The following is a 25,739-nucleotide window of genomic DNA, read 5'->3' as shown; positions in this document are numbered from 1 at the left end:
ACTGGAGCATGGCCTCCAAGAGTTTCCTGACCTCGACACTGGCACAGGCCTCTCCATCACCCTTCACTCACCACCCCACTTGACTTCCTGCTTTCCCACGGGAGTGAGAGCAGGGACTTGGCCCTCTTCTTCAGCGCTGCGTCCTCAGAGCCCAGAACAGACCCTGGTACAAAGTAAACGTTCCCCCCAATCCTGGAAGACTGACTAGTTATGGACTTAAGTTTATGTTATCGAGAGATGGCTGAAGGAGCCCTGGTGGCGTAGTCGGTTCCACGTGGGACTGCCAACCTCAAGGTGAGCAGCTCGATCCCACTAGCAGCTCCGAGGGAGAAAGGTGAGACTTTCTACTTCCATGAAGAGTACAGTCCACTCAGGGGTCACGGGAAAGGATGAGTCAACCAGGGTGTCGTAAAGCACCATGAAACACTCCATAGTCCTCTGTGGTTCCTCATGGTTCATCTCAGTGGCAAAATGACAGTGACGAAGTAGCAATGGAAATAATGTGATGGTTGGGAGGTCGCCACCACGTGAGGAGCTCTCTGAAAGGGTTGCGGCGTGAGGAAGGTTGAGAGCCACTGCTTTAGACATTCTCCCCTTCCCTGGGAAAACGTGCCTCCCTTCTCCCTTCCCAGGAGCCTTGTCAGTGTAGTGGTTACTCATCGGGCTGCTAACTGCAAGGTCACTAGTTTGAAACCACCAGCCAGCTGCTCCTTGGGAGAAAGATGGGACTTTCTATTCTCATCAACAGTGACAGTCTCAGAGCTTCACAGGGGGGCCGTGTTACCCCGACCTGTAGAGTCACTCTGAATCAGCATTGCCTGGAGGGCAGTGAGTTTGATGTTGTGTTCTCCTTCCTGATGTCAGGCCACAGCCAGCTGTGGTTCCTCGGAGGCTGGGCCAGGCGCCAATGAATCTGGAGAGGCCAGCAAGAACTATCTGGGAAGATGGTTCTGGGCTTGGCTTGCCAGGCTGGTGAATTTTCATTTATTCTCTGTGGGCAGTAGGGGGCCCTCAAGGGTCCCTGCTGGGAGGGACATGTTCCTTCTCACCTCCCCCTTTACCTGTGGCCTCGAAGTCTACTGGCCATAAGAGGGCAGCAGCGGCTGGCCTTCCCTGCCTTATGAAGGCAGCCCGCCAACCCTCAGTTGAATGTTCCCTCCTACGGCCCTCACCTCTTCTCACCTGGCCTCTTCTCCCTGCTTCTGTTTGAATTAGCTGCACATGGTGAGGGGTCAAGTGCAGGCTGGTCTCTGAGGATCGTCCAGGGGAGGGAAGGGAAAGGAAGTGGAGGGGGAAGGAGAGAAAGAAAAATAGAAGTAGAAAGAGCTGATTTTATTTTTTTAGTGAAAGTATTGAGAAGGAAATGTTTATTTAATTTGGCCAGGCTGGATGCTGCATCAGTACAAAATAAATAAAAATCCCAACATTGGGCAGATGTTCACATTTATTGGGTAAATCGATGCAGGCACTGTGCTAGGCTCTGGGGATCCAGGCACACACATTTGTCCCCCCCCCCCCATCACAGTCTCATGAGGGCCACGGTACCCAGCAAACTGGAGTCTTGGGAGAGGCTGTGGAGCAAGGGACGCTGGGAGGACAGGGATGACTGCACCTTAGAGGAGGCAGCTGCCTTGGGGCCACCCACATGGTTTTCCTGCATCTGTCCACAGGCTCCCTCGTTAATCCGTGGGGGTGTTGTCAAGCATCTGCGATGGTCTAGCCCATGCCTTCGGCAGGAATACCGAAGTGAACAAGGGCAAGGCTCCCACCTACCCTCAAGAGGTTCCCGTTGAGAGCCAGATACCGCACAAGTCATCTCAGAGTCGATCCAAGCAGGATCCAAGCAGCACAAGGCAAAAGGCAGACTGTTAGAAGCAACTCTAGTAGGAGAACCCAGGTAAGCTGGGGTGAGAACCATGCTGCAGGGCAGCTCTGAGCCTGAGGGCTGAGTGAGAGCTGGGGGGCGGGGAGGGGCAGGGATGTTCCAGGCAGAGGGAGCAATCTGGGAGTGAGACTGTGGGGAGATTGGCACAAGAGCAAGTGTTGAGGCGCAGGTCCCCAATGTCGAACGGGTCCTTAGGAGCGACTTCGCGATTGTGGGGAACAAGACAGACAGTGGGACACCAGGGTCTCCTTGTCCCTCTGCTGGGACCAAGAGCGTGAGTGTGTTTTCCAACGGGCATATAGAATGGGGCTTACAGAGCTTACAAAGACCTTACATAGTCAGCGGGCAATATCACAAGCGGGTAGCATAATAAATGAGCCATGAAGTGCATCGTCTTCTTGACTCAGTACTACTTGACCTTGGATGCCCCTGAACCCTCCCCTGGGAGCAACCTATGATGTGCATCAGAAGGAACCGGAAACGGCGGGGGAGGGCTTGCTGCACTTCACAGTGGGTTGGGCTGTAGACTCTGCTTACCCTCATCTACAGTAATGCTCTACAGAATGATTCATCTGTTATGGTGGCTTCTTTGACAATTCCTTTATGGGGTGGGGGGGTTATTAGAGGAACTGTGCTCAGTGAAGCGAATGTGTATTAAGATTTATTTATAGCTCATAACCACGAGGGTCTTTATCCACTGGAGTCGGCTTTCCAGACCCGTCATTATGAGCAGAGAAGATTTAACTGAGTTACACTCCCATCCAGTCCCCCCATTTTCCACAAGCAAGGCGGAGGGGGCTGGACGTTAGAAAGGGGGAGAGGTGTCTCTGGAGGAGGCTGGGGAAGGGAATGGGGCCCGCCTCTGCAGGGGCTTGGAAGGCACATTAAGAAACGTGGGCGAAATTTAGCCAAAGAACCAGGGGGTTACCACACATCACAACAACCCAGATCAGATCCTCTTTCCAACAGAAGAACAGAAAGCCCGCTGGACTCCAGGTAGGAGTGAGGCCACTGTGGGCATCCAAGGGCAGGGGGTGTGGGAGCCAGAAGTGTCATCAGGTTCTCCAAAGTTCCATGGTTTTCCTTCTGCGGAAACCAAGCTGATCTGATCGTTCCAAGACCTTGCCTGTGTGGCCTTCCGGGCCAGTCCCTCAGGCCAGTCCTCATTCGGCGCCTCCAAGGGAGGCCATTGGGAATGAGGTCTATGTTTGAGAACAGGACACCGAGGCCTAAGGGAGGGGCTGGGATGCAGGTCAAGGAAGACCAGGGGTCCAGAGTCCAGCTTGGCCCCTCTGTCAGTCCTGGTCCTCAGTCTTTGCCTCTCCCGCCCCGGGCTCCTCCCCATTGAGGGGCTTCAGGCAGCCTGGGTCAGCGTCCTCTTCCTTAGATGCTGGCGACTCAGAATCTTCTCCAGGAGTTTCACTTGGGGCACCGCGGTCGGCCCCCATCTTCTCCTTCAGGTTCCTCTTGAAGAAGCCAACCTGGAGGGAGACAAACATTGAGCAAAGAGACCCGATAGACCCCTGGGCCCGGCTGGCCTGGCAAAACCTGAGGACACTGTACGCGGCTCAGTTCTAGGTGCTGTGGACCCCCGGTGTCCCAACGGAGTGACAGAAACCATGGCCCACAAGTCTCAGTGATATGTTGAGCGTTTGCTCTGATCAAATATCATACACCAATATGCCAGGGTGGGTGCCCCAGCTGCAGTCCGAGGAGCGCAGGAACGCAGGACACTCGGAGGGGAAGCAGCGGGCAGGGAGTCCACGGGGACTTGCCTTTCTGCATAGTTTTTCGGCCCATCATGAACAGCTCTAGAAAATAAAGTCTACTTAGAGAAAGGCCAGGTACCCCTCCTGTAGGCGGGCGGACTGAGCACACGGCACTCTCAGGAGAGACCCCGTCACCCGGCCAGCGCTCATCAGGTGCCGTGTGCTTGTGACTGAAGGTGTAAACACAGATGTGTTTTGGACAAAAGCACAAAGATATGGGCAGGAAGCATGTCCCCCTGTCCACGTGTTTGAAACGAGGCGTCTATGAAACAGTCCCCGTGTCCATCAATACTCACTCACTGCCGTCACGGCCAGGCCCCCAGCGACCCCATGGGACCGGGTGGACCGGTCTCTCCGGGTTTCTGAGACTGTCATTGCTTATGGGAGCAGCGGCCTCATCTTTTTCCCGCAGAGCAGTACCTGGGCTCAAACGGCTGACCTTGTGGTTAGTGCCCCACCTGACCACCCACTACTCCATCCGGGCTCCTGGTTCATCCATAGGAAGTGCCTCGCATGCCGGAGGGACATCCTGACTAGTCGGGGATTAGCATTCAGGACTGTGCTTTGACGGAGAGGCATCAAGAGCTACGAGCAAGACCAAGCCCAGCAAGAGCTCCACGGTCACAGGGGCAGTTGGAGTCTGTCCTGGAGGGTCACCGTGAGTCAGAATGGACCCGGTAGCAGGGAGGGTCTTTTGTTTTGGGAGGGGCGTGGCAAGGGGGGTTGGGAGGAAGTAGAGAACCAACAACAACAGGCACAAGAAAGAAGACAATATGCTAAAGCCGATTGTGATAATGATTGTACAACCCTTTCGGGTAATAGGACTGAACCACTGAATTGTAGACGGAGCCCTGGTGGGGTAGTGGTGATGGGTTAGGCTGTGATCCTCATGGTCGGCAGTTCGAAACTACCTCCAGCTCCGAGGGCCAATGACTGGGCTTTCTACTCCTGTGAGCAATGATAGTCTCGGCAGCCCGCAGGGGGTTGTGATGAGTCAGCATTGACCCGATGGCAGGGCGTTTGGCGGTTTGGGATTTTTTGGTATTGAATCATATAATATGTGAGTATATGTCAACAAAGCGATGTTGAAAAGCAAATAGCACAAGTTGGCTCACATAAATACAGAATATCAAGTGGAAATTCCTTAGCAAGATCGTATACCCGACTTTTGTTTTCCAAGTATTTGCACATAAATTGACTTTCTCTGGCACAGATTTGGAAGGGGTTTCAAAAAGTTCGTGGAAAAGTGGAATGGAAAGATAATGGGACTTTTCCACAAACATTCTGAAGGGTCCCCGGGTACATGTTACAAAGACCTTCGACCTGGAGGAGCAGAGACAAACGACAGTTAATGACCATCCTCTAGAAAGAAGTTCAGCAGGGAGAATATTTTGCTTTTCTGTAACGTTTGGGTCTTTGACAGCCAGTGCCTGACCCCTACTCTTCTCTTGGCTGGTTTTTTACCCTTCCAATGCCCCTTCCCTGGATGCCTTCCTGGGGCGGCCAAGCCTAGGCTAGTCCCTCTGTTCCAGGCTCCAGGGCACATAGGCCCCCTTTGGTAACCCTCATCATGTGTATTCCTGCCTGTCTCCCCCCCTCCCTCCCACCCACCCACCGTGGGCTCTACCAGGATAGGGACCATGCTTATCGTGTGTACCTCTGTCTACCAGTGCCCGGTACACTGCCCGGCAGACAGGAGGCACTCAATTATAAGGGAATTTCTTCCTCTCCCTTAGGAGTCCTGGGCATACTGGTGACACAGTGGGCTAACTGCAAGGTCACCAGTTCGAAACCACCAGCCTCTCCTTGGGAGAAAGATGAGGCTTCTGAGTCCCATCAAGAGTCCCGGTCTCGGAAACCCACAGGGTAGTTCTGCCCCGTCCTGGAGGGTGGCTGAGTCAGCATCGACTTGATGGCGGTGAGCTTGGTTTGGTTTCCCCTCCACTGGTACCCGGCCCGGGCTCTGTCAGGGCTTTCTGAGTACTGGTGGAAAAGTCTCTCATTCTCTGGGCTGAAGGCTGGTGGAGGCTCTTTGTGCTCAGACCTCCCTGGTCCTTGGATCCTCCTCTCAGGCTCTCTCTGGTCAATTCTCGCTCTCCCTCAGGGCCGTCTTTGACAGAAGCTCCTACTTGGTATCGACACAAACCCCACCCTGCTGGTGGAGTCTATTCTGAGTGTAGCCCACCCCCAATGGTTTCCAAGGCTGTGAATCTGTCTGGAGGCAAAGGACTTCTGTGTTCTCCTGCTGCTCCCCTGGTGGGCCCGAACCACCGACTGGTCGGCTATCCCTGGGCCGCTTAACCCACCTTGTACAGCACCAGAAAAATCAGCAGCAGCAGCAGCAGCCCCCCGAGGCCGCTCAGCACGTGGACATAGAGCATGTCCTTCTGGAATATGACATCCACCTTCATGATGACCTGGGAGGAGGGCAGAGGGAGGGCACGGAGGTGTCCTGGATTCTGAGGTCTCCTTTGACCCCCGCTCCCAGCCCGTGGGTTGTGTCCTGACCCACCTGGACTGTGTCACAGACCCTCTCCCTCCACAGCAGTCCCCCGAGTGGCCCGACAACCTCTCCCTCATCTACTCTGAGCCCTTACCTGGCTCACCCTTAGCAGCCAATGATAGCCCTAGAGCAGCGGTTCTCAACCTGTGGGCCGTGACCCCCTTGGGAAGACAGAACTGTTTCACAATACATAATCACATATTGTTTTGTGATTCATCGCTGTGCTTTCATGATGTTCAATTTGTCACAATGAAAATACATCCTGCCGATCAGATATGTACATGAGGATTTATCACAGTAGCAAAATGACAGCGATGAAGTAGCAAGGGAAATAATGTTATGGCTGGGGGTCCCCACCACACGAGAAGCTGTCTGAAAGGGTGACGGCGTGAGGAAGGTAGAGAACCACTGCTCTAGAGTCTCAGATCAGCAGTCACAGCCTCCCAGAGTGGATTCTGCTTACCCCTCTAGCTCCATCTCCCTGGCTCCTGCTCTGGCTGCCCGCCCCTCAGAATGTCCCCCTCTTCAAGCCTGTCCCTCCCATCTTGCCCTCCCTGGCTGCTGCCCCCCCACCCCACAGCTCTCCCAGCTCTTCCCTCCCTGACTGGGGGGCTGGGGACCCTTTGTTGAGCGGGGGATTGATCTTTGCTGGACACACAAGTTGACCACATCCCGGTCTCTGGGATCATCGGCTCCCTTTCAGAGAAGCGTCTCCGACAGGGACGGCTCTGCTTGTTGGGCAGTTCCTAAGTGGACTGAGCCCTGACTCCCCCCCCCCCGCCCCGCCCCACGCTGCCTGTGGCCTGTGGGGGCGGGTGTACCTGGGCTGAGGAGGCCCTGCCGTAGAGGTGGAAGTGCTTGCTGCTGTTGAAGGAGATGGAGAGGGAAGTGCAGAGGCTGACCATGGAGGAGGCCTGTGGGAGAGGGCGGGTGGGCATCAGTGTCGTGGGGACAAGGACTGACGGCCTTGTCCCCACGGGGAAGTCGTCAAAGAGAAGGAACCCCAGGCCGGGGCACGTGGCCTCCGTTCAAGTCCCGCTGCCGCTTTCTCTTGTGCCCCCTCCCCGTGTGGACAGACGTCCTGTTTCTATGTGCTTGACAAGAAGGGACAAGCAGTAGCTGCCCACGGACCCACGACATGAGACCTGCACCTTTTCAACAAACCGCCCTGCAGCTTCATCGGCAACTGTGTAGACGTTGGGAGTTTTTCATCAGGATAGAAAAAGAAACAATGCGGGGGGGTGGGGGAGCCCAACCACCATGGCATCCCCCCCGGGCCCGAGAGCCACGTGCGTCCCTGTGAGCACGGTGGTGTTACCTCAATCTCTCCCACCAGCTCAAACTCTCCGGCTATAGTGATGAGGGCCTCCCGCTTGAAGACAACCGGGCAGCGGAGCTCAGCTTCTGGGAGGCAGGCCTGATGTGGACAAGGAAGAGCAGAGGGGTCTGAGCAGCCCAGCCCGGCCCCTCGACGCCCTCCACCCAGGCCTACCTTCTCTTACGTACCTGTGCCTCACTGGCACTGGGCAGCATCTTCAGAGACTCAGGGTGGCAGGTGACAGGAGACTCCTAAGAGTGATGGGTGGGCGCATTGGTTAGTCCAGAGCTGAGAGAAGACACTGGCCCCTGGAGGTCAGCACCTGGCTTTCCTTGTCCCCAGTCCTGATGAGCCCTGGACATTCCAGATCTCCTCCCTTGGTGGATTCAGACGGCACCGAATCCTACAGGCTCCATCCATCCTCTCCCCCTTCCCACCATCTAACCCTGCTTCTGAGCCCACCGCTCACAGATCCAAGCTTACTCACCATCTCCACCCTCCACTTCTGTGTGATGGGCCCCTTGCTGTGAGACTGGGGAACCCCAACCAAGGCTTCCAGGGTGGGCAGGTGGTGGTCATGGAGAGAAGGCTGAATCTTCACCTGAGCAGACAACATGAGACTGCAGAGCGCTACACGCCAGCCCCCAGAGTCCCAGCTCACCCCAGACCAGACTCACTGGCGAGTCGGCGTCTCCTCGTCGGGACCCTATAGGACCAGGTGGAACTGTCCCGTGAGTTCCTGAGATTGTACCTCGTCGTTCTTCCACAAGGAGCCTGGTGGTTTTGAACTACAGGCCCTGAGGATCTAGCATGTGAGAAGCCTCAAGCAGTTGTGTGGGTGAATGGCAGTCAACGGTCCCCTGGTGGCACAGAAGGAGCCCTGTGGTGTCGTGGTCATGCGCTGGGCTTCTCACCGCAAGGTCAGTGGTTTGAAACCACCGGCTGCTTCCAGAGAGAAAGAGGGGGCTTTCTACTCCCATAAAGGGCTTTAGTCTCAGAAACCCACAGAAGCAGTTCTACCCGTCCTATAGGGTCACTGTGAGTCGGCATGGGCTGGATGATGGTGAGTGTCCTGGTGGCATGTGGGTAAGGGGCTGAACGGCGACCAGCAAGGCTGGCAGTTCAAACACACCAGCTCCTCTGCAGGAAGAAGACGAGATTGCTCCCTTAATGAGTCCCCGTCGCGGAGACCCTCAGAGCACTGCCCTCTGTCCCAGAGGGTCCCGATGAGCCAGGGCTGACTCAATAGCAGGGGATTTGGCTTGGGCCCGTGCTGGAGTGGCTAACTGCAAGGCAATGGTTCAACCCACCGCCGTCCAGCGTAGGCAGAGGTGAAAGCCTGAGAGCCCTTTGGGGGCCTAGGGGACCTTTGTCTTTTTTATGTTGTCCGCATCGTTTGCATCACACGGGTTGGGAAAGGCTCCGTTTGGCAATCATGCATTTGAATTTACTAAAGAGACCTTCTCCAATGGTTGTCCAGCGACGAGGATCCCCGCGGCAGAGTGGTTACTAGCTGGGCTGCTAACGGCAAAGTCAGCAGTTTGAATCCACCAGTCGCACCCAGGGAGAAAGACGAGGCTTTCTCCTCCCAGAAGGAGTTCTAGTCTCAGCCAACAGCCACGAGTATGTGAAGACAATATTCTGAAACTGATTTGGGGGATGCCTGCGCACATCTTCTTAACATGATTGAACGATATGTGAAGCATCTGCCAACAGAACTATTTAAAACAACAACAACAAGAGTGACAGTCTCGGACACTCACAGGGGCCGTCCCACCCTGCCCTGTGGGGTCTCCGTGAGTCAGGATGGACTCGATGGAGGTGAAGTGTTTGGTTATTAATTTATTCATTTTTGAGTTCTCATTGATGAACTCAACAAGCATTGTAGACATTTGGAAGACATCAGTTAACTCAAAAAGGCACGGTGGTGTGTGGTTTGTTTCCACATTGGGTGGCTAACCACAAAGTCAGCAGTTCAGATCCACCTGCTCCTTATTAGGGAGAAAGATGAGGCTTTCTGAGCCTTGACCATTCTTCTCTATCCTGCAGGGTTACTATGAATCAAGGGCAACCCCAGGGCAATGTGTTTTTTTGTTTTTTTAACAGAAGAGCGAAATCCCTGTGTGTTACAGAGTTAAGGGCTCGACCATTAGCTGACAGGTTAGTGCATGGAACCTGACCAGACGCACCTCACAAGAAAGGCTTGGCAATCTACTTCCGAAAGGTAAGGAACCGTGGGAACCCCATGGAGTGATTCCACCCTGACACACAGTGGGGTGACAGGCGTCAGAATCCACTTGTTGGCAACTAAGAACAGATGAACGAGGCAGCGACTGAAGTGAGCGGTGAAAAGCAGACAGGTTCTGCACACAGAGCAGGATGGTGCCGGGAGAGAGGACCACATTCTGGAGGGCAACGTGGGGCTGGGGAGAGAGGGTATCTGGGAAGGAGAGGGGAAGACGGGGCTGGACAGGAGTACTGGGGTCACTCAAAGTCCAAGGGCAAAGAGTGGAGCATCATGTACCAGGCATCCGGGAGCCGAGGAAGGACGTGGCTCCAGGGAGCTGTGTCCACTGCAGGCACGGGACAGAGAAGCTGGGAAAGAGGACTCACGGCCCCAAATGAAAGCCCATCCCAATGGTTCAGGAGCAAGAAGGTGAGCGCAGAACCCAAGCAGGGGCAGGGGCGCCCAGGATCGGGGGAAGCACGCAGCAGGATTCGAGGAGGTGACGGGGGCGCGGCATGGAGGAAGACATCACCCAGAATATCCAGGAGAGATGCCGGCCCAGGGGAACGATCACAAGTTTGTTTATGAACACGTTTCCAAGAAGGCGTCAAGAGGAACAATTCTATGCAAATCAAACCACAGGGAGGTCCCGCTCTACCCCGCTAAGGCGGCACACTGGTGACGCGTGGGCCGCTCACCGCAAGGGCAGCATTTGGTCACTGCCAGCTGGTCCAATTTCTTTCATTTATTTTTTTAATTAAATACTTTTATGGGGGGCTCTTACAGCTCTTATCACAATCCATACATTCATCCAGTGTGTCAAGCACATCTGCACATAGGATGACATCATTTTCAAAGCATTTTCTTTTCTACTTGAGCCCTCGGTATCAGCACCTCATTTTTCCTTCCCTGTCTCCCCCACCTGCCCTCCCTCATGAACCCTTGATGAATTATAAATTATTATTTTCATCTTTTACGTTGTCCGCTGTCTCCCTTCACCCACCTTTCTGTTGCTCGTACCCCTGGGAGGGGCTTATCTTGTCGATCCTTGCGATCGATTCCCAAGAATTACAATTTCTTATGCTTACAAAGAGCCCTGTCCTAGAGAGATGCTGTGAGTCAGAATCAACTCGATGGCAGTGAGCTTGGTTTTGGAAGACGGCTAAAATAAAATAAATAAAAACACCTCCGGAAGCAGCAAGTGCAGGTGCTGGCGTGGGGAACCGGAACCGCAGAACATCGCTGGTGGGAAGAGCAAAGTCGGTGGCTACTGGGGGTGAGTTTGGATGTTTCTCCAAAGGCTGACTGCAGGTGCCTTTGAGTCAGGGCTGACTCATATCAACCCAAAATAGAATTGTAACGTATGACCGGCCAAATCTACTCCCACCCCGGTGCCCCAGAAAACAGGTGTTTAGACAGGTGTACACTCACGTGCATGTTCACAGCAGCACGATTCCCAAGAGCCAAAGGATGGAAATAGGCAAATGTCTCCCAATAAATGAGTGGATGAGGTGCCTGTGTCCCTGCATAGATGTCCGTCCGCACTGGAAGGTTGTTCAGCCATGGGTCGGGATCACCTCCGTGACCCCTAACAACAACAATGACAACAACAACAACAGGAGTCCCAGGGTGGCCTGACGGGTTGGCCACACACTCGGCCACTAACTGAAAGGTTGACGGTTCAAATCCACCCAGAGGTGCCTCAGAAGAAAGGCCTGGCGTCCTGCTTCGGAAGGACACAGCCACAGAAACCCGATCAAGTGCAGTTCAGCTCTGAAACTTACGGGGGCGCCAGCAGTTGGCTTGCTTCTGTTCGTTGCTTAGGTGGGAACAGAGGCAGGAAGAAGCTCAGTCTCTGGCTCTGGGACAGACAGCTCACAGCTGAGCAGGTCTTTGGATCCAGGCCTGTCGGAGTCTTTGCCACAGCTCTGGGTGGTGGTGGTGGTGAGGATCTACCTGCCTAACCTCTGCAAGGCACCCAGGGCCTCGGTGAACAGCCGAGGAGCGACTCAACCGCTGCTCCCACATCATCTCTCTCCGTGCCCACGAAGTTCTAAGCGCCACAATATCCTTGGGGGGAAGGAGAGAGCCCTGTTCTGCAGTCACCCCACTGATAGGGTCAATCTGCTGCTGGGCTCCTTCCTGCAGAGCCCTGCTTCCAGGGTGTCCTCCGGAGAATCAGTTCCCCTTTGGGGTTCTCTGTGCCCTCCCTGGTAAGATGCACATCCACCCCCTTCTCTGAGGGGACTTGGTGGCTTGGTGGTGGTGGCTTCTCCCCAGGAGCCCCTGCAAGGAAGGCAGGGGAGTGCCTGGCATTCACTGAGTGGTTTCTGGGTTTGCTGTGTAACCCGAGCAGATGCCTTACCCGGCCTGTGCCACCGTGACCACACCTATCACAGGAGAACTACCCCGGGTGGTAGGAGACCCGCAGGGGTTGACAGTGCCCCAGACTCGGGGAGGTGTCTGGGAAGGCTACGTCTATGATTCTAGGTGGGCAGATGCCCTGTTAGCGAGTTCTGCCCCCAGCAGTTAGCAGGGCAGGTGCCTATACCGAAGAGCGTCCCATTCAATGTTTGGAGAAAAACAGTGAGGTTCTCTGATGCCCAAAGCACCGAGACCAAGCAGATGAAAGCACTGTATCGAGGAAGCGAAGAGGCAACCCCAAGCTGCCCACTGATGGGCGTCGTGATACCCAGAGAATGCAAGGCACACAACTCACTGCCGTTCCGACCTGACAGGACAGTGCAGAGCTGCCCCTGCAGGTTTCCCAAGCCGGAGGGCTTTACAGGAGCCTCGTCTTTCTCCTGAGGAGCGGCTGGTGGTTTCAAACTGCTGACCTTGAGGTTAGTAGCCAGTGGGTGACCCGCGACACCACCAGGGCTCCTTGGACTATGTAAAGAACACTTACAATCAACCACCCAAAGACAGACCAGTCAGGTGCAGAATGGGCAGAGGGCACAGGTAGGCATTCCACCAAAGAAGATGTTCAGAGGGCCAGCACGCACCTGGGAAGATGCCCAGCGTCTCAGGGACATGCAGGGCAAGACTGCCTGGAGGACCACGTTATCCCGCTGAAAACCAAGCCCAAACGACTACCTGTGAGACACACTCTACGTACAGGCTTACGGAGCAGATTTCTTGACAAGTCTTTCTCTGGGGTGAGGATGGACTGGGCTAACCGCCAACTTTCTGGTTAGTCATTGAGTGCAAACTGTTTGCACAGCCGAGTCCTTTCCCCCCTCCCTTCCCCCAACGCCACTCTAAAACCAAACTCACTACCATCAGGGTTGACTCTGGTTCCACAGGGTCGAGCTGCCCCTGTGGGTTTCCAGGACTGGAATTCTTTATGGGAGTAGAAAGTCCCATCTTGCTCTGGAGGAGCGGCTGGTGGTCTTGAACGGCTGACCTTGCGTTTGGCAGCCCACTGAGGCCCGTGGGCTCCCTTGAAAACTCTATACTCGGTGAAAACAGGCAGGTACAAAAGAACAATGATTTTATGTCCCTATTTGTATGAACTATCTAGACCCGGCAAGTTCATCATGCCAGAAAACAGATGAGAGGTTACTACCAGGTGCTTGGAAAACGGGCAGTAAAATGCATGGCTCGGCGGGTCCGTTTTGTGGGGGGAGGACATGATGACAAAGTGGTCGCCCAACATGGTGAGTGAGATTCCTGCTACCAAAGGCACTTAAAAGTGGTCCACCGGGTCACTGTGTGTCAGCACAGTACAGCAGCACACACGGGGAGCCTTCAGAGACCTTCCTGTTGCCAACGTTCTGTGATTCTAGAAATCATCTATCCTAGTGTTTCCCAAAGAGGGGCACACCCCCTCGGCGGGTGGGGGAGGCACGCTGGAAAGATCCAAGAAGCAGATGCCTACACCTCATCATGGATTACGGGCTAGAGTACCAATGCTTTCCATCACCAGGAAAGGGCTAAGTCAGAGGTTCTCAACCTGTGGGTCGTGACCCCCCTGGGGGTCAAACAACTCTTCCACAGGGGTTGCCTGATTCATCACAGTAGCAAAATGACAGTGATGACGTAGCAACAAGAATCATTTTATGATTGGGCATCACCCCCACATGAGGAACTGCATTCAAGGTCCCAGCGTGAGCAAAGTTGAGAACTGCTGACTGCTGGACTCTTTTTTTTTCTGTAAATTGGTTTGGGAACCTCTGGTCTATCCCGGTTGGGGGTGGGGGGAGAAAGGAGTGAATGGGTATCCAGCCCCTGAAAGCACTTAAGGGAGGCAGGACGCTGCAGAGACAGGACCACAGAATGGGGTGGAGGCCCTGACTGGAGGCGGATGAGCCCGTGCCTGGCTGGTCTCTGCATCCCCGCTCTCCGGAAGAGGCCTGGCCCCGGACAACCTGTTCACACGGAGGCTCCTACCTGGTAGATGTGTTTGACGTGCTGAGTCTTGGGACCTTTGGGTGTGAAACTGATGTAGAGGGTGGAGTCCTCCTGGCTGTGAAGGGGAAGGAGAGGCAGAGGAGAGTGAGGAAGGATGCGGTACAGTCTGCCCAAGGGCCGGCCTTGGCCCCCTGCCTGGCCTCCTTTAATCCTGATGGCAAACTGACGTCTCCCCAAGGAAACTGGGCCAATGGCAGCCCTCCCCGCCCCACAGTGGAGCAGGTGTGACACCTGTGCAGTCCCCACGTCACCTTCCCAGCTCCACTGCTCGGCTCTTAGAGAATCGCACCCAGCCTCGCTGGGTGTCTGTGGACTGCCCCCTCCATACTTCCGGAGGACACAGCTAGACTGACCTCACTCATGAGGCCGCTCACCTGACCCTGTCACTCACCTACGCAGAACCCCCCAATGGCTCCCTGCTGCCCACAGGGCCAGGTCCTGACCCTCCCAGGTCCCGACCCACTCATTTCCCAAGCTGCTTTATCACGGCTCCCATCGCACACTCACCCTCTGCCAAGCCTGCCCACTCTGCTCCTCAGATCTGCCCCCCTTCTCCATGCCTCTGCCTAAGTCATTCTCTCGGACCAGAGAGGTCTCCCTCCCTCCTGGCCCTGATGCCCACGCCCCCATTCCCCCATCCCAGGCCCGTGGCCCTCCCTCTCTCCTCTGACCCGCACGCGTCTTTCTGGGCTCCCATCTCAGGCCCTCCTGTTTGGCATTTATCTTAGAGCTGGAGCGCCGGACGCGGACACGGTCCCCTGTGCCCAGCAACCTGGGCACCTTGAAAAAGCAACTCTGCCACAGCCACGTGGCCCTTCTTGTCACAACCTTCTGAGAGCCCCAGGGTGCTTGTGCCTGAGTGTGCCCTCCAGTCTGACTGTCAGTTCCCAGCAAGCCAGGCCCAAGGGGAACCCTTTTCTAGAACCACTGAGAACAGAGTTCTTCTGGGGCTTGGGGGGGATCAGAACGTCCTAGCTGTGTGAAAGCGGGCAAGTGTCTCCCCCTTGCCAGTCTCCCGTTGCCCCGGGAGTAAAACGGCAGGGAGACCCGGCTGGCTCACGGAGGCGTTGGGAGCTCCACTGAAAACCTCCACCCTGCAGAGAAGCCGATTCGATGATTTTGTTTCCACCTGAAAAGGTTGACCTGACAACAGCCTGAAAGGGTGTCCCCTCTTGAGTGTGGAAGGCTCCTGGGAGGTCACCGGAGTGGGTCCCAATGACTCCCTGGAGACGCAGCTCCAGGACAACAAAGGGGCTTGAGGGGCACTGGGTGGGAAGAGGAGGTTAGGACTCACTCTTCGATGAGGATATTGATGGGGTACAGGACTGGGATGCTGCCGTTGGCCGTGTTGTCCTGCAGGAAGCCCGAGTCCTCGTTGTCACTGCCAGAGCAAGGGAGAGGTCAGTGTGGAAGAAGGGCGTGGCTGGGACAGGTGTGGCTGGGGCGGGCGTGGCTGGGACGCAGGAGCCTGGCGAGGGATGCAGGTGGGAGCCTCACCAGGTCACGTTGGCTTGCAGCTCCAGCATGTCCCCCCAAGAGCTGTTGGGCAGTGTGTGGAACCTCACCTGGATGACAACCTGACCAGGGCGGAGAGGGCATTTAGGAGGAGAGGTTCCTGGGGCTGGGCCACCCTCGTATCTCACCGTCCCCACCCCCAGTCTCCACAGTAACCGTTTCCACTAACATCTCCAGCCCCGGGCTGGGCTTTCATCCCCACTATGCAGATGGGGAAACAGAGTCTCCCTCGGTCCAGTCAGAAGTACGAGGCCACAGAATGAATAAGCCATGCTCAGGTGGGTCTGATACCAAAAACATGGTTGGCAACCTGCCTCTCAGGGCAGAGGGCCGGGTGAGCCCTTCCTTGCCAGTCCCCTGAAGCCCTTCCCAAGGCCAGGGGCTCCCCTGCTCTCTGCCAGCTCACTGTCCCTTGGCTGCTTGGCGCCGAGGGAGCTGGGGCACTCACCGAGCTGCCTCCTTTAAAGATGGGATTGCTCACGTTGCAGGAGAGGCTGCTGGTCATCTCCTCGCAACTCACAGGCATGTGGCTGTGGGGCTAGGAGGGAGAAGAGGGGGAAAGACTTCCAAAGGTGCCCTTGAGGCCCTCAACCCATCTCCTCCAGGGGTCTGTCCCTGAATTCCCAGTCAAGTCCCAAGAATCAGACCAAGACCGGGGTTTCGTACAAAGACGTTGGCTGTGCAGGTATTTACAACAGGGGAAAATGAGAAGTCGCCGGGCAGCTGAAGGCGGTGGGAGTAACTCAGAGGAGATCATATCACGAGAGCATTAAAATGCTCCAACATGTACAGATTCAGCAAGTATCTGGGGGGAAATGCAGCTGTGAAATTGATGAGTGGGTTGCCCACTAGGCTGCTAACCACAAGGTCAGGGGTTCGAACCCAGCACCTGCTCCTTGAGAGAAAGAGGAGGCTGTAGAGAAGCACAGCGTGAAACCTTCCGGGCAGCTCTTGACGGCCCTGTCCGGTCGCTGAGGCAGAGTTGGCTTGATGGCAGAGGTTGGGCTGGGTTTTGAGACCCTGGGCTCTGTCCTAGGCTAAACACTATCACCCCACTTCATTTTCATCACAGGCTTGTGGGGGAAGAGATGTCTCCCTCCAATGAGAGACTCAGGGAGGTCAAGTGACCTCCCCGACGTCTCACAACCAGGTATGATGAGACTCTGGTAGGGACTTGGGCCCAGATCTTTTTACCGCTAGCTCTCAAGTTCTCTGTCCCTCTTCACGATGTCCCCCGCCCTCGAAGAAGCATTAATTGCTGCCACCTAAGAAACATCCCTGACCACGAGGGCCGTGCGTGACACGATGGGGCCTGGGAATGGCAGGCTGCAAAACGCGGACAGAGGCCCGGGGGCGTGAGTGCCACCTGGTCCACAGTCTCATCCACGTCTTTTCAGGTGGCCTTCTCCCCACTCTGTGAGTAAGGGTCACCCGACCTCTACTGCAGGCAGACCACGTCGTCTGATGGGGCCACTGGGCTAAGAACCCATTTCGACACAGGGCCCCTGAAAGCCAGTAGCAACCCGAAGGTGTGGGATCTGCCTGCTGCTTGCACTCAGAGCACAGTGGAGGCTGCCCTGCCTGGACGGGGGGGGGGGGGGGGGGGGAGGGTTGGGGGGGGTAGAGGCTGGGGGTGGGGTGGTGGGAGGGCACTGCCTTCCGGCTCACCTTCAGCATCTCTACTTTGCGGAAGGACAGTCCCCGAGGGAAGCTCAGGCCCAGGCGCACCCAGTAGGCGTCTTCTCCCCTGTTCTTCAAGGTCAGCTCCACGGACAGGCTGGCGGAGGGGGTCAGGCGCAGACCTTCGGATCTGGGGAGATCAGGGAACAGTTCTGGGGTCAAGAAGAGGTGGGGAGTTGGGGGACCAGAGGATCTGTTAGGGCCAGAGGGAAATAGACACCAATAAATCCCGATGGGCGGGCATTCGGCCAGGCTGGTGCCAGTCCTGTTTCTCAGGAGGAGATGGAGCCCAGAGACGGGTACTAGCATTCCCCAATCACTCAGCCAGGGATGGGGTGGGGAGTGGAGGTCTTCTCAGTGAAACACCGGGGGTGGGGCCCCGCGCCGCACTGACCTGGCCTGGGTGAAAGACAGCCCCAGGTCTGCCTCACACTTCTTGTCCTCGCCGCAATTCTTTTCAAAGGGGATCTGGAGGGCCAAGGAGAAAACCCTAAGGAGGCTGGGCCCCGAACCCCGGAGGGTTCCTGTCCCCGGCATCTCTGCCTGGCCCACACCCCTCTCACCTCCTTCGTCTCCAAGTGTAGAGAGGGTCTCAGGATGGGCCGTGAGTACATGTCCTTGCCCTGCTGTGCAGAGAGTTGGGAGGGCCGGGGGACAGGAGAGAGGGCTTGAGGTCATGGGGTTCATGGAGCAGGGCGGGTGAGTGGGGCTCAGGGCAGGCCCCACTCTCCAGCCTCCATCTCAGCTCAGCAGTCAGGACAGATGTCCACTCCGGGGACAGCTCCCCGAGCCATGACGGCTATAGCCCGGGTGGGTGTCTCATCCCCTCTTCTGGGCAGAAGAGCAGGGCGCTGGGGGAGCAGCTTCCAAAAGCCCCTCCCACCCACGGCTTTTCTTTCCATGGCTGAAGCCCCTTGCTCCCCAGTCTCAGAGCTCATCTGTCCACCGATCGCTCTCCTCTGAGCCATCTCCCACACCCCACACCCCCATAGCTCACTATCACCTGTCAGAGCAAGGTCATTGTTTCCCAACATTTCTGCTCTGCTCGAGACTCGACCTTGGGCGGCCCACTGGGTATCCACGCGTGAGCACACTGGACATGCAGTCTCCCTTCCAACATGGTGGCAGCAAGGTGCCGGCGTTTATGATTGAGGGATGAAGGGTCTCATGCTGGGGCGAGTACAGGCACCTCAAGAGCATGTCAAGGGGACCCTATCCCAGAAAGGGTCCCCTAAAGAAATGCTCTATCCCCGCCACATGCACCAAGCCTCTGGTGAATCCCCTCTGACCACATGGAGGGGTGTGAACGGCTGTGCTCTCCCACAGAGCACCTTGCAGAGTTGGCTGTAACACCTTCTCACTGCCTCCCTTTTGGTCCATTTTAAAGCTGTTTCAGCAAAGAAGATGGAGACATACACGTGGACGAAGCCTCCAGTGACCGCCCCCGCCCCTTTCCCCCTGTGACCATAGACCGGGGTGGGAACTGCCCTGCTGTCCTGCAGATGCCTGGGAGCCGATCGTTGCAGATGCAGTCAGGCTAAAATTGAACCCTGATCATTTGACCTGTCTTTTGAATCTGTTCTGATTTTTAGTGTTTTCTCCTTTCTTTTTGATCGAGGTTTCTCCTCTATTTTATTTTGGTGGTGGTTTCTGTTGTGGTTGATTTTGGGTATGATTTTCCGTATAGGAAAACCAGGAGAAGAATATCTACAGAGACAGTACCTAGATGAATAGTTCCTTTGTGTGTGTGGGGGGGGGTTCTGGAGGGGTGGGGGGAGAGAATGAGGAGCCAATAACACCAGTATAAGAAAGAAGAACATGAGTGGGTTGGAAAGGGGGAACTGATTACAAGGATCCACATGTGACCTCTTCCCTGGGAGAGGGACGGCAGAGAAGGGGGGAAGGGAGACCCTGGATAGGGCAAGATATGACAAAATAACAATCTATAAATTATCAAGGGTTCATGAGGGAGGGGGGAGCAGGGAGGGGGAAAAAAGGACCTGATGCAAAGGGCTTAAGTGGAGAGCAAATGCTTTGAAAATGATGAGGGCAAAGAATGTACAGATGTGCTTTATATAATTGATGTATGTATATGTATGGACTGTGATAAGAGTTGTATGAGCCCCTAATAAAATGTTAAAAAAAAGAAAGAAAGAACATGTTCTAAACTTGACTGTAGTAATGATTGTACAACTCTCATTAACAGGATTGGACAACTGAATTGTGTGACATGTGAATTACATGTCAATCAAACTGTTTTAAGGAATGGAACAGGGGAAAAAAAGAGAGGGAGCGAAAACGCCATCATACCAGAGACCTCAAGGATGCGTGGGAGGGAGGTGGCTGAAGAGACAGACAGGAAGGTATGCAGGGGCCACGCACCCGGGGCAGCGGGGTGCTCTGGCTGGCTGGAGGGAATATACCGGGTCCCTGGGCCTTGGAAGACATGTTAGGAAGTGGGGACTTAATCCTGAGCGTGACGGGGACCAGGGAAGGGTTTTACAGGTGGTGAACTTCTTTTATTAGAAAGACTGCAGCCTCCAGACTCCTCTTTGCGAGGTTGGGGTGCTGGAAGCCCCCTGCCGACTGCTCATCGCCCCCCCTCCGCATTCCCACCCACGCTGCCCACCTCCAGCTTCCAGGCAAGCATCCAGAGAGACACAAGGACTATAATCAGTGTCCCCGAATTGTACCCTTGGAAATGGTCGCATCAGCAGTGTTTTGCTGGGTATATTTTTACCATAATAAAACCAACAAGCAACCAAACAAAGGACGCCAACCTCCTGTGGTGCACGAAGTTCCTTCATGCGGCCTTGTGTCTTGGTTCTTTGGGAAAACCACCCGCTCGAGAGATTTGCCCTTAAACCCTGAGCAGAGACTGGCAACCAGGGGCTTGGTCCTGTTGCCCAGGGCTGATGGACAGTTCCTGGGTCATTGGAAGGAAGTTGAGGATCGATCCTTTTTGTCTGGCCCGGTCTACAGCCTGTCCTGTGGTAGGTGTGCACCCAGAGGGATTAGTCAGTAGACTATGCAGATGAGGTCAGGGGTCGCCTACTATGCAAAAGCAAAAAAAAGTATCAGGAGAAGATTGGTCAGTCTGTGATCCCCCCTCCCAGAGGGCCCCGTGCCTTGCAATGGATAAGGAGAAGTTGGGCCTCTTACAGAGGTTTCAGCTAAAAAGAAGAATGAGAAGCAGAGCCAGCGGGCTGGAGAAGGCGTAGCCCTTATGAAAGAGCTCACGTGCCGACAACTCGTCCAGGGGACCACAAGACCACGTGACCATCCGCTGTCCCTACCCTGAGACCAGAGGAGCTAGATGGTGTCCAGCCACCACAACTGACCATTCTGAACAGGATCTGAACAGGATCGCCTTCGAAGGTCCTGGATCGAGTGGGAGAACTTGTGGAGCAGAACTCAAACTCGTAAGAAAGAAAGGCCAGACTGCCGGCCAGATAGAGACTGAGGGAGCCCCACCCCCACCCCAAGGCTGTGACGGCCGGTCACCCTTCAGGTCTGGAATTGAGCTCATTCCTGTGGCCCCATGTGCAGCCACACAGCAGATAGGTCTACAAAGGGGACCGTAACACACGTGCCGTGCCCGCACGGTAGACTGATTAGCCATTTGAAATCAAAAGGACAGCATGTACCCACGGGAAGGGTCAGGCAAAAAGGAGAATGGGGACAGGAAGCACAGAAGGGAGGAGCATAAATGGTGCTACACTGGGGAGATGGCCGTGCATGAGGGGAACAAGAGATGCGTGCATCGCTGGACGTAAACCGAATGCTCTGCCCTGTGAAGCTTCCCCCAAGTCACAATAGAAAGTTAAAAACTGAAAGAGCTGGAACACAGGGTCAAGGGCTGGTACACTGAAAACAGCACACAGCCTGGAAGGGGCCCGACTGGCAGAGACAGATGGCAAGAGAAGCTGTGCCCAGGGGACCCAGAGGAGGGCTGCAGGGCCCAGGGAGCTGGTCTTCCCTGAAGGTGGGAGACTGCGTCCATGCTTCCTGAGCCGAGTCGTGAACTGCAGCCCCGTCGACCTTGATCCCAAGCCAGACCCCATTCCTTAGTGAACCACTTCACCGTCAGTATGACCTGCGAGTTCTGCGCTGTATTGCAGCCTTCGGTGTGAACTGCGACTCTGTGTGAGCTGGACTAGCAGACGATATCAGGCTAAGTGGAGCGAAGATCGAGGTGGACAAGAATTTCCTTTTTCTGGGATCCACAACCAATACCGGTAGGGGCAGCAGTCATGAAGGGGAATGCCACACTGCGCCGGACAAACCTGCTGCACAAGACATCTTTAAGGTGGGTAAGAGCAAGGACGCTACTTTGAGGACGAAGGTCCGTCTGACCCAAGCAACTGCCTTTTCAGTCACCTCGTACGCAGGTGAAAGTTGGACGTTGGACGAGGCATTTGGATGATGGTGTGGGCTGAGAGTGTTGGAAGGACCGTGGACTTCCAGAAGAACCAACCAATCCGTCTTGAAGGAGCACGGCCGTAAGGATGGCGGGACTTCGTTTCAGGGACTTTGGACATGCGATCAGGGGAGACCAGTCCCCGGGAAAGGACCTCACGCTTGGTAAAGTGGGAGGGGCAGCAGAAAGGAGGAAGGCTCTGCAGGAGAGGGGTCGACACAGATGGCTGCAGCCATGGGCTCAGACGTCACGTTTGTGCAGATGGGGAAGGCCGGACAGTGTTTCATTCTGCTGTGAGTAGGGAGGGCCGCTCTGGGTCAGAACTGGCTCAATGGCACCTAACAACTATAGCAACATTTCTTTCCTCTGCTTAAGAAGCCCTTTAAGCAGTAGGGTGGAGGGAAGGTGGAGGAGAAAGGGGAATCAATTACAAGGATCTACATATAACCTCCTCCCTGGTGTACGGACAACAGAAAAAGTGGGTAAATGAAGATGTCGGACAGTGTAAGATATGACAAAAATAATAATAATTTATAAATTATCAAGGGTTCATGAGGAAAGCGGGCATGAGGAGGGAGGGGGGAAATGAGCTGATACCAAGGGCTCAAGCAGAAAACAAATGTTTTGAGAAGGATGAGGGACATGTACAAATGTGCTTGACACAATGGATGTATGTGTGCATTGTGATAAGAGTTGTAAGAGCCTCTAATCAAATGATTTTGAAAAAATCCTTTAAGAAACTGCAGGGGACGGGAGACAGTGGTCGGTGTAAGATATGAAAATAATAATGTATTATTTATCAAGGGGTCATGAAGGTGGGAGGCAGGGAAGAAGGGGTAAAAAGAGGAGCCGATACCAAGGGCTCGCACAGAAAGGAAATGTGTAGAAAGTGAGGATGGCAACATATATACAAATGTGTTCGATACAATTGATGTGTGGATTGTTATAAGAGCCAGAAGAGCCCCCAATAGGATGATCTTTAAAAGGAAAAAGAATTATGAACTAGCATTGAACTCATGGACTTGAATTAGAATGGGCTGGGATGCCTTCTTGATATGTAATTACTTCTTGATATAAAACTCTTTCTTAGACATAAAAAAGTCCTTTAATGATGCCTCAGGGCCCTCAAAGAAAAGGTCACCCCCTTTCTTCTCTCTCCTCACCCCCCCTCCCCCCGTCCCACATCCCTATGCCTTTGCGCCCTTGACATCTTCCCTCACTGAAGGACCGTCAGGTCCACTTCTCTGTGGGAGAATGTTCTCCTTCTCCGGGTCTGGTGCCCCTATGTCCACTGAGCCCTGTGGATTGTAACTGTCCTTTTTATGGGCACCCCCTTTTCTCAGAACAGGGCTCCAGGCAGGGAACACGTTCAACCCTCTTCCTGTGTGCATCAGGAGCGTCTGGGGGGCAGGAGCTTTATTTTTATTTTTGCAAGTCACCCCATGGCTAGCTCTAAATCTCAGAAGGGTGAGCCGGTGTGTTCAGGAGCACACACTCTAGACGCCACTAGCAGGCAGCAGGGCCCAGTGAAAGCAAGAAAGAGCTCGTCAGCAGTCGCCACCCGGGAGCGAGAAGCTGCCCGCTCTGAAAGAGGTCTCACAGTATAAAGCGGTGGGACCCGTTTTCTAAGCTGAGAGAGGAGACCCAGAGAAGCCCCAGGCCTGCTCCCCATCCTGTACCAGGGACCAAATTCCAGTCTGTCTATGAGATCGTGCCGCTGGCCAGCAGAGAGCACACTCTGGCCTGAGAGCCAGCGATTGACTAAAGGAAACCAGGCTTTTGACCTTGGGTGGGGAGCGTGTGATCCGGCAGGTCAAGTAAGGCAGGTCCTAGAGGGTTTAATTACCCAATAGCTTTCCATTCGTTCACTCCCCCCAGTTGGAAGTAACTATCTGCTCCCAATGGAATACAATTTGGTGAGCAGGTTAGTCCCGGTCCTCTGTTCTCCCACTACTGAGGGTGGTCCTGGGCCCACAGCTAGGCCTTCTGGAATCCTCTCCCTGGAATGTGCACCTTGAGGGATGTGTTTGGAGACTGGAGAGGTGGGAAGCAGATTCACTGCAGGGACCAGGCCCTGGAGAGTCAGTCTACCCAGGTGCCCTTGACGTCCCCCAGAGCACCCACCCTGGCTCTCTCCCCCCCTTCTGATAACAGGGCCAGTGAGGTGATCAGATCCCCAAGGCCGTGGATACAGATCCCCTCATAAATGCCGTCCCTGCTTAAGGAAGCCGTGTGTAGTCTCTGATGCTGTCCACAGACTCCTATGTCACTCTGTTCAACTGGAACAAGAGGAAGTCCTCCTGTCCTCTCCCCTCTCCCACCCACCCCCAATTCTGCAGCTACAGCCTGCCAGCCTTCTTACCGTCCGACGGTCTCTGGACATCCCCTCCTCCTCCCCAAGTGAGAAGTTGAGGGAGACGTTGATGGGAGAGGTGAGGTCTTGGATGCACACCTGAGGGCGACAAGAAGATGATGACCTGAGTCTCGATGACCTCTGAGGAGCTGTGTGCCTGTGGGAAACTCACACTGAGGGGAATGTGGTGAGGACTATGTTCCCTAACTTATCACAGGGAATCCGGAAAGCTGGGAGTCCACGGTAGGAAAGCCTCCACTTTGGTAAGTTAGAGATAAAGCCCAAGTACATTATCCTGCTTTAAAAATCATTCCCACAGATTCTCCCCTCACAGCTGTGCTGCCTTAAAGCAAGCACATGGTTGATTCTGTCTCCCTACCGAAGCAGACATCCTGTGATCTCCTCCTTCCTCAGCACCCAGCCCCCCTCATGCCTTCCCCCAATGAGGCATTAAGTTTCCTCAGCTGTGAGCTCAGGGATTTACTGTGATTACTGTCACCTTGTGACCCATGTAACTCCTGGCTATGCATGTCTTATGGTTCCCTGTCTAGATCCCAAAACAGTAAAGACGCGCTCTCCCACTCTCTCTTCTCCCATCTCCACGTGGACCACCAAGAGGGCCTGAGGTGAGCATGCGACCATGAGATGTGTCTGCCTCCTCTATTTTATTCTCTCTCCTACCCTCTGTGACTTTGCTATCACCTGTATGTGTTGTCCCCGTGCATCTGTGCCTGCGGACCCCTGGGTCGTTAGAGGCTGGTTTCCGCCTCGTTCACATTTCACGAGCCATGGAATTCCAGATCTTAGCTGGCTAGGCTCTGGCCAGTAGTGAGGATTTGTAATAACTACAGGTTACCGCTTCTCAGGGGTTCAAGGATGTACTCGGCGTGGCTTCTCAGCACAGACTGCCACGCCTCAGAGCCAAGTCACGGGAGGTGCCGCACTTTACTGACAACACTTTTCTCCATCGAGCGCTAACAACAGCCATTAGCAATCAACGGATGTTTGCAGAAAGAATGTTCTAGAATAATTAGTGAATCCTCATTCTGCGTATTAGTTCTTTGAGACCGTGAGCTCTTCTCAAGATGAGAGCAGAGTCTCCGTCTTCTCTGTGAGTCCTTTGGCACCCTGTAGGTGCACTCAACCTTATTTCACGACAGTTCCACCAACCCAACCCACAAGGGAGCCCTGAGTGTGAGCCACACGGTGTCTAGGGAGCTGACATCACTTGACTAAAGTAAAGAACTAGGTCGTGACAGAGGCAGGATTTGAACCCACAGCTCCTCCAACCACCGAGGTCTTCCCACTGTGTCATGCTCCCCTCTTCCCCAGCAAATGGATGTTCAGATGTCCGAAATCATGTTTGAAAGTAAGGGGGATGGGCAGGAGAGGTCGGAGGGCATTGGCTGAGCACTGAGTTATGAATGAAATAAGATTAGTTGGGAGCATAGAATTGTGGAAATTTTCAATAGCTATATGGGAATTCATTAAACTACTCCCTCCCCCACGACTTGTGTGTATGTTTGAAATTTCCCAACATAAAATGTTTCAAACAAGTTTCAAAAATCATAAGCCACAGTGTTATTCGTGGTCTCCTATGGACTATTTAAGAGGCCAGAATGACTTTGTATCAATTCCATTTTTATACAGGACTGT

The 25,739-nt window shown here is 54.6% G+C and overlaps 1 protein-coding gene across 1 annotated transcript in view; it reads right to left on the bottom strand.

Annotated features, from left to right (window-relative positions):
• Positions 1-3,180: 3,180 nt before the first annotated feature.
• ITGAL (integrin subunit alpha L) overlaps positions 3,181-25,739 on the bottom strand; it is a 47,542-nt gene continuing 24,983 nt past the window's right edge. The window contains exons 18-32 of the mRNA XM_075528131.1: positions 24,112-24,182; positions 19,734-19,746; positions 17,874-17,936; positions 17,705-17,778; positions 17,299-17,440; positions 16,079-16,168; positions 15,613-15,692; positions 15,410-15,496; positions 14,095-14,170; positions 7,963-8,076; positions 7,664-7,726; positions 7,476-7,574; positions 6,979-7,071; positions 5,961-6,071; positions 3,181-3,366 (exon numbers count right to left, since the gene is read on the bottom strand). Coding sequence (XP_075384246.1) covers positions 3,181-3,366; positions 5,961-6,071; positions 6,979-7,071; positions 7,476-7,574; positions 7,664-7,726; positions 7,963-8,076; positions 14,095-14,170; positions 15,410-15,496; positions 15,613-15,692; positions 16,079-16,168; positions 17,299-17,440; positions 17,705-17,778; positions 17,874-17,936; positions 19,734-19,746; positions 24,112-24,182 — 1,362 coding nt within the window. The remainder of the gene's footprint in view (positions 3,367-5,960; positions 6,072-6,978; positions 7,072-7,475; positions 7,575-7,663; positions 7,727-7,962; positions 8,077-14,094; positions 14,171-15,409; positions 15,497-15,612; positions 15,693-16,078; positions 16,169-17,298; positions 17,441-17,704; positions 17,779-17,873; positions 17,937-19,733; positions 19,747-24,111; positions 24,183-25,739) is intronic.

Source organism: Tenrec ecaudatus, chromosome 12, assembly GCF_050624435.1.
Source record: "Tenrec ecaudatus isolate mTenEca1 chromosome 12, mTenEca1.hap1, whole genome shotgun sequence".
NCBI lineage: Eukaryota > Metazoa > Chordata > Mammalia > Afrosoricida > Tenrecidae > Tenrec > Tenrec ecaudatus.
This window is presented reverse-complemented; position numbering and strand designations above follow the sequence as displayed.